General features: G+C 48.4%; 1 protein-coding gene across 2 annotated transcripts in view; it reads right to left on the reverse strand.

Moving 5' to 3' along the window:
• Positions 1-16,112, reverse strand: part of LIMK2 (LIM domain kinase 2) — a 53,911-nt gene that overhangs the window by 28,979 nt on the left and 8,820 nt on the right. Inside the window, exon 1 of one of the 2 annotated variants that reach the window (XM_063144136.1) lies at positions 3,167-3,523. The exons of the other annotated variant lie outside the window; for it this stretch is intronic. Coding sequence (XP_063000206.1) covers positions 3,167-3,219 — 53 coding nt within the window. The 5' untranslated portion in view covers positions 3,220-3,523. Of the gene's footprint in view, positions 1-3,166; positions 3,524-16,112 lie in introns of those variants that run through there. 2 annotated transcript variants of the gene reach the window in all.

Here is a 16,112-nt window from a genome sequence, read left to right on the forward strand (position 1 = left end):
TTAAAATACGGAATTAAAACAGCAAAGTTTAAATTTAAATTAGGTGTTAAAATACTGAGAAAATAAAAAGGTCTTCAGCTGGTGATGGAAGGAGTACACTGTAGGCGCCAGGCAAATCTCTCTGGGGAGCTCATTCCACAGCCGGGGTGCCACAACGGAGAAGGCCCTCCTCCTGGTAGCCACCTGCCTCACTTCCTTTGGCAGGGGCTCACGGAGAAGGACCCCTGAGGATGACCTTAGGGTCCAGGCAGGTACATATGGGAGGAGACGTTCCTTCAGATAGCCTGGCCCCAAGCTGTTTACAGCTTTGAATGTTAGTACCAGCACTTTGAATCGGGCCCGGACCTGGACTGGCAGCCAATGAAGTTGTAAAAGGACTGGCGCGATGTGGTCTCGCTGGCCAGTCCCTGTTAGTAAACGGGCTGCCCTGTTTAGTAGAAGATGATTAATTGCCCAACACCTTCCCAAGTGTTAGAACTCTTTCTGCAGACATTCGAGGCCTCCCAAATTTGTTATCCTCCCTTCTTTCCTCCATCCTTGAAGGTGGCTGCGGACTGCAGAAGGAATCCAATTCCCAGTCCTAGAGCAAAGAGGTAAGGCCGCCATGTCCATCACAGAGCCAAGTCTCATGCACAGCAAGGTACATTCACCTCCCAACCTCCCACTATGAGGCTACTTTAAGATGTTAACATGTGCTGCTAATCTCACCTTTTAATGTTGCTTGACTTTAATGTGAGACCTGCAAGGTATTTTCTACAAGAGATTTACTTATCTCTTCAGCTTAGAATGCAACAATGCAGTAACAATTAGAAAGAGTGTGAGCAGGAGAGCAAGCAGTTTCCTCCATGCAATATACAAAGTGAAGGACTCCATTAAAACAATGATGATGCTTACCCCTGAACCAAGACATGTATTTGGGAAAACGTGGCTGTAATGGGAAAAGCTTTGAGCCTGTTCTGTTTTAACAGCACATTCCTGAAGCAGCTGCAATTTCATGGAGGTGAAGAGAACAGGCATGCAGAAGAGTGGAGATTTCTAAAAGACACTGGAGAACTCTTGTGGCAAGGACATGTATGAGAAAGTATCACACACACACACACACACACACACACACACACACACACACACAGAGCAACAAATGGAGACAAGTCACAAAAGCTACCTTGCTGCAGTATTTCTTAACAATTTGGGGCACAAACCTCTGTCCCCTGAACACCGAGAAGGTTTGAAGACCATCAACGCACCACAATGCCATTTTAGCAGCAACTTTCATTCACTTCCTAGCAGGGACAAAGCACTCCAGAGGAGCAAGCATCTTAGCTAGTGGCTGCCTCCTCTCCAAAAACCAAGCACATCGAGGAGAGAAACAGATCTGGAACGGGAGACGTGCTTGACAGCAGAGTGAGGTCTTCATCCATCAGGTATGCTGACGGACACATGAACAAAAAGCAATGCACAACTTGTTCACACTGCAACTGAGGAATGACTCAAGTGTGGGATCGGATGTCTATTGCAGAATGTGTTATTCTGAAAAGCTCTGCATTCATGAAGAGGACAGCTGGCCCTGTTGGTAACAGATGTGGACCAGGGACCAAACTGTGCTCAGCAGGTGACCTTTGGCAAGTCTGTCTCGGCCGCAGGAGAATCCTATTTTACAGGTTTATTGTGAAGACACAAACTGATTTTCAATTTAGCCTTTAAAAATGTGTAGTTTTTAATGTTCCTGTTATAATTATTGCAGGGGTTTACTGTTTAAATTGTTTTATACCACTTTGATGGCTTTTTAGCAGACCAGATGTTATATGAATGTCAATAATAAATCAATTATAAAAGCATTTTACACAATGGGCTCAATGATACAAATTCCCAAGTGTCTGTGTGTGTGTGTGTCCACCTACCAACTAAGCTTCATGATTGAACAGAGTTTGGAACCCAGGTCCCCCCATGTGTAAACCCTCCAAAAGATGCTTTGTTCTAAGGACAAAACATCATGTTTATGTGGAACAGAGACAGACCTTTTCAGTTATTGATTGATTGATTGCATTTTCACCTCACTCTTCAACCACAGAAAGTTCCCAGGGCACCTCCCAATGATTAATAGTAAGACCACCTGTAGTAGATGAGCTCATACACCCTGTAGATCCACATGGCTCAGTTTACTCTAGGAGTTCAGCCTGCAGCTTCCAGAGTTGGCCCTTGAGAAGAGATGGTGCATGTACCACATCCAGGCCCCCTCTTGATGGTGCACCACACTATTTCTTTCTCATTACACTTAAAGGCCCATTATTTATTTTTCATTTTCAAATAAGGCACTCTTGCTAAAGAAAACTCAGGCAATGGCAAGTCCCTGAAATCTACACAGTGCTGACAAGGGATCAGGTATAAGCTTTAGTCCCAGATTCCAATGTTTAGGTACCATCTTAAGAGGGATGCCTATGCCAAAGAAAACAGCGGCATTTTCTGCTGCCTTTAGCTTCAACAGCTGCTTATGAAGTGGTATATGCCATCAGTACAAAAGCAACACATTCTGAAATCATTGTGACTTCCCAATCTCATATTACATCATAACCTCCCCCTCTTTAACAAGATCTCATTAGTCTCACTTTCCACTTCTCATGTGTGCTCCTAAGCTATTATCTATTCCAATCTAGGCACCTAGAAACAATGTTAGATAGATAAATACCCTCCAGATGTGTCGGACTACAGCTCCCAGCTATGCTGGCTGGGGGATGCTGGAAGTTGCAGTTCAAGACCACAGGCTGGACAAAGCTGATCTATTACATTTGTATATGAGAATATATACAGGATTACCCCATTTCTTCCTCTCCCTCCAGGGAAACTGGCCTGAAGACACCCAACAAGCTCCATGCCAAGAGGTCTCCATTTTACATGCCCATCATTTCATTGGGAAAAGACACAACATCAGCATTATGGGATTAACTTCACCAAAACTGCTGCAGGATGAAAAGTGAACCCCAGGATGAACCAGCAAAGGCAGCCTGCAGCTGCCATGCCTCTCCTCCTCTTTACATGTGGCAAAGGCAGAATTCAAGGTGCTCTGTCAGTACTCTAGCACGAAGGGTCCAGCCGGTCTGGCATGCAAAGCCTGCTACCGCCCTCCCTCGTGGCTTTTGGATGCAAACACATGGAGTGGGGAGGGACTTACCGAAAGGGCCCCTTCCGGACGGGGTACGTTGGGGCAGGCAAGTAGTTTCCCATCTCTGGAGCACCGGCTAAACCAGCTCAGCTGCAAACCTGTCTGACTGCTTCTACTCAGCCGACATGGCCATGGCAGGGCCTGGCTTCACCTCCTGCTGATTCGGGAGCCTTGCTGCTCGCGCAGGAGCGCCAGACCCAAGACCAACTGCTCCTCGGTTGACGTTTCTTCGTTCTCATTGTCGCAAGGAGCTGCTTCTCAGCAACCCATGGAACTATGAACTATGGGGCAGGACTGTCATGCTCCCCAAAGCTTTGAGACTGGCTGAGCAGTTGTCAGGTTTCTTCCTCCTTCCTTTGCAGGTTCTACCCCAAGGGTGGAGAAAGAGGAGGAGCTCTGTTCAGAAGGGAGGTGGATGATTAAGATGATTAGCAGGAGCAGAATCGCTGATTTACAAAGGGCGGCGTCCACAGCCACAGAAGCCTGGAAGGCACAAACCTCTTTCAAAAAAGGGAGCCCGTGTGGGAGTCAAAAGATGCAGAACCAGGCTCAGGTTGTGCCTCATCCGCTGTGGCAGCGATGGCGGCAAAGCAGAGATTTTGCTCCCAGCAGGAGGCATGAAGCAGCCCTCGGTAGCGCAATGGCAGCACAGGCTTGTCAGGCCCTGGGACGATAAAAGCTTCTGGTGGACCTCACCATCCGGATACCACAGTTCATGCAGGTTAGGCAAGGGAAGTGTTCAGGGCATCATCTGGTACAGTTCTGTTGGGTGAATTTCAGTTCTTAAGGCCTGAGGATGTGGGCAAGATGCTTGGCCACGTCCAGCCAGGCCTTTATTACATCTAGCAGGGATGGAGGGTCTGGCTGTCAAGGGGGTAAATGCACTTTTGGGAAAGGGGAAGTTCCAACTACTGTGGTACTGCAGCTACTGAAGAGGCCCACCACAGTTCCAGAAGATGTGATCAACTGTCAGCTGGTGGCTAGCATTCCCTTCCTAGGCAAGATTTGCCACCCTGAGCAGGTGCCTGCCAGGATTCTTCAATGAAACTGGGTTTTTTTCTAGAGCCATTCCAGTTGGGGGTCATGTCTGGTTTTGACACAGACACTGCCTTGGTTGCCCTGTAGGATGATCTTTGCCAGGAAACAGATGGGTGGAATGTGGCCTTGTTGATTCTCTTCGACTCTTCAGTGGCTTTTGATACCATCAACCACTGTATCCTTCTGGACAGGTTGTATGTGCCAGGGGTTGGGGGAATTATTTTTTAGCTATTCCATTTCTATCTGGATAGCCAACCCCAGATGGTGCTGCTGAAGGCTTCCTCTCAACTCCATCAATTTATGCTTTGAGGTCCCACTGGGTTCTCTTTTGTCGCCTAGGCTTTACAATATCTATGTGAAACTGCTGAGGTCATCTGGAGATTTGGAGTAAGATGTCATCAGTATGTGGATACCTTTTTATCTAATGCAGGTTTGAATGCTAAATCTGTGCCTGGAGTTGGTAAATGGTCAGATATGGGCCAATAAACTGAAGCTCAAGCCAGACAAGACAGGTTTAATAGTTTGCCTGATCAGGTAAGTGGTATCCAAGGTGTTCCAGAAGGGGTTGTAACCCCCTGGAATCAGGAGTGGGCAATGCACAGCCTCCCAGATGTGGTTGGTCTGCAACTGCCATCAGCCAATGACCAATGGTCAGGGACGGTAGGAGTTGCAGCCCAGCATCCATTGCGGGCCACACATTCCTCCTCTGTGCTCTAAAGATCGGGCCTGTCACCTGGGGAATGCTCACAGTCCATCTTTGTCACTGGAGGCACAGGTGGCGCCCCTGTTTCAAACTCTGCCATGGAGCTCCTGGGTCACTCAGCCGCTCTCAGCCTCACCCCTGGCCTCAGGTGCAATGCAAGGACAAAAGGGATGTGCTGCAACATCCCTCCAGCCCTTGGGACAGGGCAAAGGCAGAGCTCTAAACAATGCATTGACCAGCTGGGGATTACAGGCTGCTGCCCTGACTCAAGACCTGCTTTTATCCTGCCGTCCTTTGCATTCAGTAAAGGCAGGAGCGGGAGCCGCCCCCTACCCGAGGGCTGCATTGTCCCCAGGGAAATGGGCGTGGGGGGTGCGCATGCCACGAATGCCAGAGCCACCCATCCCCCACACAGACACACACAGACACCCTCCCCCTCTCCTCCCTCCACTCATTTAAAGGCCTAATTGACACATCGAGGGGAGGATTTCAGGGGCAACGCATGTGGGGAAACCTTCCCTTCCCAGCTGCAAATCCCAAGTCTGCAGCAATTCAGTTTCCTTCCTTCTTTTTTTCAAAAAGCCTCCATGTGTGCTAATGGAAGCTTTTAAAAAAGCCGAATTGCTGTGTGCGTTGGGTGCGGTGGGGTGGGTGGAGACTGAGGGGCAGACACGGCAGGCCAGAATAGTTAGGCCAGGTGGGCTGAATCCCGCCTGGAGGTTCCCCACCCCTGCAAGAAGGCAACACTTTGGTGCCCAAGAAGGAAAAAGCAAACAGCCCTCTCCTCATCACAGGAGGACGTTCACCTGCACACGTCCCACTAAAATGGGAGTTGGACAAGAGCACTATTGCGCCTCGAACCCTTCATTCGTTTCAATGGAGCTGGCACAGAAGACCTTTAAAGCACACGGTGCCCCAAGGCTTACATCTCTCTGCCCCATTCTGGTACCCAAAAACTGATGCTAAGCTGGTTGAGACGGATCCAGATTGTGAATGTAAAACCTATTATCACAGATGTGTCCGTTTCCTTTGAGGATAAGAGCACCTTGGCAGTGGAAAGCAGAAGCACTCCCCGCATAGGGCTGACACCTGTGGCTAGAGTAGCCTTACCTAGTCCGGTGCCCTCCAGATGTGCTGGACAGCAACTCCCATGATTCCCAGTCAATGGCCTTGCTGACTGGGAATGATGCGAGTTTTGGTGCAACACCTGCAGAGGCCACCAAGCTGGAGAAGGCTGGGCTAAAGTCTCCCCAAAACTTGTAGTTATATCTCATGTCTCCCCCTGCCGCCACTGACACATGCCCAAACAGCTAGTCCTATTGAGGGAAGAAGAAGAGCCGTCTCAAATTACCAGGACTTTACACTTAGCTGGGCTTTTAAGCCTGCTGTAAAGTGCAAATCCAAGCCAGACCCTGTAATAAATCCTGTTGCAGCCCCTCTGTTTCAGGAAGGGGGATTCATTCCTCCTGACCATTTACACAGCTGCACTGGAAGCAGCCGGAGCAGCAGACGCAGCCATCTGCTGAGTGCGTGTCTAGGAATGCACTCCGTTCTTCCACGCCGCCGCCACCCCCCACCCCAGCCCGTTTGGCATTAATATGAACAAAAGAGCTGACAAATGCTTTCTGCGTTGCATTGTCATCCACAACATGCAATTGCGCATTGATGTCACACGTGGCAAAACTGCCCCCAATTTATCTAAAACAACCCCCACACAGCTAATTCTCAAGAATGAGATTTGTTGCCATCCTCTGATGCGATGAAGCTGTCAGCAATCCTTTAGCTTGAAGAATGTAAGCCTCCCAGACAGCTAAACTCCTACTAAAGGGTTCCGTTTGGAGCTCTCTCTTCAAGCCAAGGGCCACAAATCCAGAAGCTTCTCTGAACAGAAAATATCTTATCAAGTCTAACTCTACTTCTGTAGCAAGTCCTGGAAAGCAAACAGTGAAAAATCATCCTTCCCACATGAATTGTATGCACAGCAGGCAATTCAGGAAAATAAAACTACATCAGTCAAAAATAAACACTGCAGCTGTTATTAAAACTTACCCTGGAAGAGACATGGATTGGTTTAGGGCAGAACTTCCAAGTCTGAGCCACTTCCAGAACACTTCCACACTAAAATTAGCATTTAGATGAGTAAACTCACTTTTATATGTGTCCGCAAGGACAAGACACCTAGAATCATTCTGAATACATTGTCAGTCCTGGAAGTCAAGAATGTGAAGGGTCATCTCTACCTTTGCCAGAAAGCGTAAAAAAGTTCCACATGGCTCCTTTTCGAGGAACAGAACGCTTCCATTCAGCTTTGTCTGAGACCATGTGCAACTCAAGAACATGTAAATCCGCACACCAACCAGCAAAAGTTCACCCACCAATTCATAAGGGAAGAGCATCTCCAGTCCACAGAAGGCACACCTTCTGTGGACTGTGGACCTGCAGAATACACTTCTTATTTGCACAAGACCCTATATTTTTGCTTTCCTCATGGCTGGTTTGGAATACAGCCAGCGTACCTTGATTCTGCGCAATCATCCCCCTGCTTCTGTTGCTGGAATATATGCGCCACCTCAGCACTCCGACAGTGACACAACCCTTCCCCTAGGAAATGCAAACACTGCTCTTGCAACTGCTGGGGTCAGGAACGGCTACACGAGTGCTGCGTGGGCCTCTCTATCATGCCACACCTGAGAATATTTCAGGCTTGACACTCTCCTACTGCCCAACTCCAGGCAGGAGTACGTACCCCAAACATTCATTTTCTTATTAATCATAGAATCATAGAATAGTAGAGTTGGAAGGGGCCTAAAAGGCCGAGTCCAACGCCCTGCTCAATGCAGGAATCCATCCTACAGCATACTTGACAGATGGTTGATGGTTGTCCAGCTGCCTCTTGGATGCCTCCAGTGTGGGAGAGCCCACAGCCTCCCTAGGTAACTGGTTCCATTGTCGTACTGCTCATCCTTCTTGAAGTGTGGAGCCCAGAACTGGACACAGTACTCTAGATGAGGCCTAACCAGGGCCGAATAGAGAGGAACCAGTACCTCACATGATTTGGAAGCTATACTTCTATTAATGCAGCCCAAAATAGCATTTGCCTTTCTTGCAGCCATATCGCACTGTTGGCTCATATTCAGCTTGCGATCTACAACAATTCCAAGATCCTTCTCGTTTGTAGTATTGCTGAGCCAAGTATCCCCCATCTTGTAACTATGCATTTGGTTTCTATTCCCTAAATGTAGAATTTGGCATTTATCCCTATTAAATTTCATCCTGTTGTTTTCAGCCCAGCACTCCAGCCTATCAAGATCACTTTGAAGTTTGTTTCTGTCTTCCAGGGTATTAGCTATCCCACCCAATTTTGTGTCATCTGCAAATTTGATAAGCGTTCCCTGCACCTCCTTGTCCAAATCATTAATAGAAATGTTGAAGAGCACTGGGCCCAGGACTGAGCCCTGCGGCACCCCACTCGTTACCTTCCCCCAGTTTGAGAAGGTTCCATTGATAAGTACTCTTTGAGTCCGATTCTGTAGCCAACTGTGAATCCACCAAATAGTTGTTCCATCTAGCCCACTTTTAGCTAGTTTGTTAATCAGAATATCATGGGGCACTTTGTCAAAAGCTTTGCTGAAGTCAAGATTGTAAGCCTATGCGGCAGGGTCTTGCTATTTACTGTTTTACTCTGTACAGCACCATGTACACTGATGGTGCTATATAAATAAATAATAATAATAATAATAATAAGATATATGACGTCCACAGCATTCCCACAGTCCACAAGGGAGGTTACCTGATCAAAAAATGAGATCAAATTAGTCTGACAGGATCTGTTCCTGACAAATCCATGTTGGCTTCTAGGGATCACCGCATTGATTTCAAGGTGTTTACAGATTGACTTCTTTATAATCTGCTCCAGCATTTTCCCAGGGATGGATGTCAGATTGACTGGTCTGTAGTTCCCAGGTTCCTCCTTTTTGCAGATAGGGACAACGTTAGCCCTCCTCCAGTCGTCCGGCACCTCACCCGTCTTCCATGATTTTGCAAAGATAATAGACAAAGAGTCTGAGAGTTCTTCCGCTAGCTCCTTCATTACTCTAGGATGCAGTTCATCGGGCCCTGGGGATTTGAACTCATTCAAGGAAATTAGGTGTTCTTTGACCATTTGTTTATCAAACTGCAATCCTGCCCCCTCAACTTCTGCTCCACTTTTTCCCGGGGGTGTGTGTGTGTGTCACAGACCCGCTTTTGGGAGAAGACTGAGCCAAAGTAGGAATTGAGCACTTCAGTCTTTTCTTTGTCATCTGTTATGAATGAGGGAACACCCACAGTTGCTTTTTATTTATATGTTCTGCCCCTTTCACACCCAGTGAAGTGGGGGAACTTCTCTATTGAAGGTACACAGAGTAAGAGGGGAAACTGATGAACCACCCCCACTTCTCTGTCCAGCCCAGGTCATTTAAAATAACAGAGCAAGTTTGCAGGAAAATAAAATCCTAAACCAATGAAGTGTGGGGAGGGCTCAGCTCTCTTCACCAGCGCACTGCAGCCATTACACAGACACGCAAGGGCCAGCGCCAGGTCTAGCTTGACTCCAAATGAAGCATCAGCAAGTCCAAACCTTTCATGTAAGATGGCAACAAGACCTGGCTCAAAATAAGTCCCTTTGAAGCCAAACTGGCTTCTACTCATTTAGAAAAATCTCTCCTGCAGAGTCTAATGCTTTCATTTTTCCTGGACACACCCACACACACCCAAATTTAATGTTAAAGTAAAATGCATTAATCATTGCTTAGTAAAAGGCCACCTCCTACTATTCAAGCTACAGATGCTTTCCTGTCCAAACCTATAAAAGGAAACCGCAACAATGTCCAGGGAAACAGCATGGAATTAAGTTCCTACCCAATGTGGATGTGTGTCCCACTTAATTCAAGCGGAGGGCTGTGAGAGACAAAAGGGGCACTGGTTCAGATTTCCTAGGCAGAGATCTTTTCCAGTATGAGCCCCTCTACTGCAGTAAGCTTGGCAAAAAGGGAAAAAATGGAACTCTGATGTGGCAAGAGTGACGGTACGGAATAGCGGAGGGAAACCAGCAGACTGCCCCCCCCCCACGATAGCTCCGTCCATTGCCCAAGGAGGAAGACCTGCCTGGCAGTTGTGCCGTTCCTGATGCACCCAGGATGGGAGCAGGCCCAGCGCTCGGCCTGTCAGCTATGAGGGGAAGCCCAAATACAGGAGAAAGCACAGCAAGGGCCCAGCCACCACAGGATAACCAGCCCGCATGTTACACGATGAAAGAAAAGGATTTATGTGCCAAGAAGTTTCGCTTCTGAAGTAAGTGATTATGGTCAATTACCACGATTATGAAAACATCTCAACATGACAGCCCTTCCCCAGGGGAAGAACTGGAAGCATCTCAGATGCAACACCCAGGTCTAACCTGAAAATGACAGCCAAACGACACAGCCCCCAGCCCAGAAAACCATGGCTAGAACATAGACGTCACACAGCACAACCTCCCTTGTGGACCGTGGGAACGCTGTGGACGTCATATATCTTGTCTTCAGCAAAGCTTTTGACAAAGTACCACATGACATTCTGATTAACAAACTAGCTAAAAGTGGGCTAGATGGAACAACTATTTGGTGGATTCACAGTTGACTACAGAGGAGGACTCAAGAGTGCTTATCAATGGTATGTTCTTAAATTGGGAGGAGGTAATGTGTGGGGTACTGCAGGGCTCAGTCCCGGGCCCAGTGCTCTTCAACATTTTGGAATGAGCTCCCTAAGAAGGTTCGCTTGGCACCTACATTATATGCTTTTAGACGCCAGGTGAAGACCTTTTTATTCTCCCAGCATTTTAACAATCTATAATTTTAACTTGGTGTTTTAAATGTGTAATTTTGCATTGCTGCTGTTTTTATCTGGTTGAGCTTTTATATTGTATTTTATATTATGGTTTTATACTGTTGTTTTATACACTGAATGTTTTTAATTTTTGTGAACTGCCCAGAGAGCTCCGGCTATTGAGCGGTATAGAAATGTAATAAATAAATAAATAAATAAATAAATAAAACATTTTTATTAATGATTTGTACGAGGAGGTGCAGGGAATGCTTATCATATTTGCAGATGACACAAAATTGGGTGGGATAGCTAATACCCTGCAAGACAGAAACAAACTTCAAAGTGATCTTGACAGGCTGGAGCACCGGGCTGAAAACAACGAAAATGAAATTTAATAGTGATAAATGCCAAGTTCTACACCTAGGAGAAAGAAACCAAATGCACAACTACAAGATGGGGGATACTTGGCTCAGCAATACTGCAAGCGAGAAGGATCTTGGAATTGTTGTAGATCACAAGCTGAATATGACCAAACAGTGTGACGTGGCTGCAAAAAAGGCAAATGCTATTTTGGGCTGCTTTAATAGAAGTATAGCTTCCAAATAATGCAAGGTACTTGTTCCCCTCTATTCAGCACTGGTTAGGCCTCAACCTTATTGCATCCAGTTCTGGGCGCCACACTTCAAGAAGGACTCAGACAAGCTGGAGCATGTTCAGAGGAGGGCAACCAGGATGATCAGGGGTCTGGAAACAAAGCCCTATGAGGAGAGAATGAAAGAACTGGGCCTGTTTAGCCTGGAGAAGAGAAGATTGAGGGGAGACATGAGAGCACTCTTCAAATACTTGAAAGGTTGTCACACAGAGGAGGGCCAGGATCTGTTCTCAATCATCCCAGAGTGCAGGACACGGAAGAATGGGCTCAAGTGACAGGCAGCCAGATTCCAGTTGGACATCAGGAAAAACTTCCTGACTGTTAGAGCAGTACGACAATGGAGCCAGTTACCTAGGGAGGTTGTGGGCTCTCCCACAGTAGAGGCCTTCAAGAGGCAGCTGGACAACCATCTGTCAGGGATGCTTTAGGGTGGATTCCTGCATTGAGCAGGGGGTTGGACTCGATGGCCTTACAGCCCCCTTCCAACTCTACTCTTCTATGATTCTAACCTGGGTGGTGCTGAACCAATCCAGAAAGGTTTTAAAATGTGGAGTATGTGTGATGGTGCTGTGGTGGTGGTGGGGGATCCTTCTCCCACTTGTGTTCCCCCCTCCATCCTGCTTTTGCTAAAGCCACTGGTCTCCCAACAGAACTGAGTTCTGGTCATGGAGCCCCATCAGAAGAAAAACTGCTGCCAAGCATAGCAGCGGAAGCAGGGGCAAAGTTCAACTCTCACTCTCACCCACCCCCCACTGCACTCTACGATTCCCCCCCCCCCATACTCTAGAGTATGTGTTGGATTTCACGTCCCATAATTTCCAGCTGATGGGAGTTGCATCTGAAGGGCTCCAGGTTGGGGAAGGCTGCAGGAGAGATGCAGCGGCCCTCTGATCTTGACACCTGGGCCCGCCCAGATTACATGCAGCTTGGCTCTGAACTGTTCCGCAAAGCACACCTCCACCTGCAAACGTCTCGTTGTTCATGGCTCATGGGGACACAGAGGCGCTACCACTTGGCAACCATTCCTAGGAGGTACACCCCAACAGATCAAGAGGTAGAAGTTCCGATGTTCCCCTGAGGCACAGCACGTAACTCCCAGAAGCAGCAGGAGGAAAGATAGGAGAAGCAAGGTTTTCTTCAGCTACCTTGGACTCACTCCAAGGCTCAGCCCAGTCACAGGCTGTTCATGAGTCCCACAGCACAGCCAGATTGCCGGGCCAGCCTCTGTGGCCAGACGACAGGGGTGGGCAACTTATGGCCCTCCAGATTTTGTTGGATTGCAACTCCCATCAGCCCTAGCTAGGAAACCAGGTTCCAGCTAAAGCAGCCCTCATGGTGGCCTGGAGTGAACTACTCTCATACAGCCAAACTGACCTCACAGGGGTGTGAAAGAAACAAATAACCTGACAGCCTCCAGCTCATTAGGGTTGCAGTGGCCATCCATCTCAGCCTGCACAGCCATGCTGGCTGGGAACTATGGGTGCTGCAGTCCAACAGATCTGGAGGGCACCGGGTTGCAGAAGGCTGGACTAAAACATCCTTCTGAATTCCTTAAAGGAATGGCAGGAAAATGAAAATAAAAAAGCAGAAGCTGCTCCTCTCCTGGGCTATCTAACCATGATTCTGTTATGTTCAGCCCGACGCTTTGCCAAATTAACTCTTCCCCAACCCACTGCCCCCAGCCAGCTCCCAAGCGACATGCCCTGGTGGGCTTCACTGCTGCCCTCCCAGAAGAGCAGTGGGGAGTCGGAGCAGCACGGGCAGATTCAGCCTCACTCTGCCCACTTTGCCAGCCAGCTTGATGGGAAAGGAGCAGCACTACTGCAAGTGGGGAAGGCTCTGTGCAACCTCACCAGCTGGCTACACGGCACCGAAGACCCGCAGGGCTGGCAGGGAAGAAACACAAGGCCCACAAGGAGGCCGCAGTATCATAGAATAGTAGAGTGAATGCACCCTAAAACACACCTGACAGAGGGCTGCGCAGCTGCCCCTTGAAGGCCTCCAGTGTGGGAGAGCCCACCACCTCCCTAGGTCATGGGTTCCATTGCCGTACTGCTCTAACCATCAAGACGTTTTTCCTGATGTCCAGCTGGAATCTGGCTGCCTGCCACTTGAGCCCATAACAAAAATCCCAAAATCCCTATTAGTGTAATAATTTTAGTAGGTCAACCAGCTTTTGAGATCTCCACTCTCTTCATCAGGCAAGATGTTACAAAAAGCAGATTGGGGGAAGGAGAGAGAGAGGGTAATAGGCTGCCTTGATGTTAAAGTTGTGGTGCCTGCATGACCGCAATCTTGAGATGGAATGAGGGAGGACGGGTCTCTGCAGACATTCAAACAAGGCCCTGGCAGGTGAAGTGAAGGTGTCCGGTTTCTCCTGGAGCTGCCCCAGGACTGCTGGGAGCAAAAAAGGCAGAAAAGGTTGGATCTTCAGAGAGACTCGCATGCGGCCGGTATTGCCCTGCGTGATGTGCTGGGCTGGCTCTGAACAGAGTTAAACCAGCCTAGAAGCAGGGCCAACAACACATTAGAATGATTACGCACCAGGCCAAGAAGTCAGCTAATCCACAGGAAGCCTGTCAACAGCCTTCACAGGAGTCGCCGGAACTCACCGCTGCAAGCTGCCAAAGGCTTTCCGCCACCGGCAGCCTCTTAAAACTTTGGCACGGGAGAATTAAGGCAAGAAACAAGCATGCAGGCCAGCAGCAGAGAAGGGAACGCAAGACCAAGTGGTTTGGAAACACGCAGCCATCCTGGAACAAGGAAAAGGGGGCTTGCTGGAGGAAGGGATCGTTTCCTCTATTGCAGCTTCTAATACAAACAACATGTTGACCTGAATCCTGGACACAGAACAATCAGGGAGGCACAGAATGCCTCCCTCATATGCGTCTAAGTACAGGGCACAAGTGCTGGCCGTTTAGTTTTTGCCGACACATCCAAATCTGGCCGTTTGCAGACCGCATCAACACACACAGACGTTGATGCTAGCACCTTACAGTTAAGCCAACGAGGGGAAGAATTGAGTCACTTCCACTCAAGTGACCAAGGAGTACACCCTGTTCACAGCCAGCTGCTGCAGCGCCTGCAACTCACCTGGAAGTGGCATGCACATCACAGTGGCTCAGAGAGTTGGACAGAAAGAGGCCATTTTGAACGTGCGGAGCCCAAGTTGACTACCAGAAAAACATTGCCCTGCTATATGGCCAGTCGAGTTGCTAGCATCAGCTTTGTGGGCAGGGATTTCCTTTTCAATACAGCCATCTTACAGCAGCTGGTTTTCAAGGTGCTTCAGAATGAATAAATACGACTACAGAAAAGGCTCATTTCAACCGCTGGCCCAAGGAGGAGGAAGTTAAGCCCACTGGCTTAGTTCCTAGGCTGCCTTCGCCAAACTGGGGCACCGCCAGATGTGTTGGAAGGGGGATGCTGGGAACACCTCCGAAGGGCACCAAGTTGGGAAAGGCTGTTCTAAAGGGCAGGAGGCAGGAGGAAAGGTGATCCTAGCAACCACCACACAGTTGTCAGGGCTGGAAATAAACACAATGCATCACCAGCACCCAGGAGGTAAATTTCCAGAAGTCCTCATAGCAAGAGATTGTGGAAATTATCTGGAATGCTGGTGGTCCTGTAGGAGCTTCCAAAATCTGAATCTTCTTGTCAGGCTAATGAGATGATCTAAAACAGAGATGGGCAACCCTGGGGAAGTGGCTGCCGCAGCAGTCAAACAGATGCTGAAGATGGACCCACAGACCCTGCATCAGTAGCGACTTTGTCTGCAAAGTGTCTAGCAAACCCCTCATAGTAGGCCTCTTACCACCCAGAAGAGCTCTGCTTAATTCAGTCTTCAAAACAGGTCACAATGTGTTCAGTGAGAGTTACTCCCAGGTAACAGCATGCAACCAGATAGGCCAGGGGCCAGCAACCTTTTTGGCCCTGCAAGCACATTTGTTATCTTTTTGGCTCATAATCACTTGAGCCCACAAGCATTTATTTTCGGGTTTCTCTTCCCCCACCCCTATGGTTGAATTCTGCCCTGCTGCTGGATTTCCTCCCCCACCTCCACCTTCCTCTCACCCCCGTTCTCACCTCCATCTGCTTCTTCCTTCCTCATTAAGGCAGTGGAGGAGAAATCGGCGCTGAGGCAGGGGGAGGCAGCTGGTGGCAACAGTGGCAGGCTGGGTTGCTGGCCTTGCTATATACACTTACCTGGGAGTAAATTCAGTGGGCTGTCCTTCGAATTGCATCGGCACACTTTTTGTGCTTCAGCTGAAGACCCGCGCAGCTGGTACATCTAGACAGGTTTAGCCAGTTTTGTTGTTTTGCCTTGTAAGTGTTGTTTCCCAACATTGATTGGTCTGGCTCTTTTCCATGCTGTTCCCTTCCCCCCTTTTTATACATAAACTTAAACCTATCATATTTGCCTGCCTTATGTGCTTTATTTCAATTGGCCTTGGTACGAAGTCAACAGTTTTCCTTTCAGTTATTGCTCCTGTTTAAAGTTTCAGGCCTTGAAACAGAGGGGGTCGGCTTGGGCCCTTGTTTCATGAGCCTTTGGGATGTCCTGTTTGGTCCGAGAGGCCCCTGGCTCAGGCTGAGCTGGACAGAAGCGGTGACAGAAGCCTATCGTGCTAGACTTGTGTCCGCGTCAGATGGAGAGCTTGGGTTCCTTCTTTGCGCATGAAAATTCATGCGTATTTTCCCAAAGGCACAGATCAACT

Source organism: Elgaria multicarinata, chromosome 18, assembly GCF_023053635.1.
Source record: "Elgaria multicarinata webbii isolate HBS135686 ecotype San Diego chromosome 18, rElgMul1.1.pri, whole genome shotgun sequence".
NCBI lineage: Eukaryota > Metazoa > Chordata > Lepidosauria > Squamata > Anguidae > Elgaria > Elgaria multicarinata.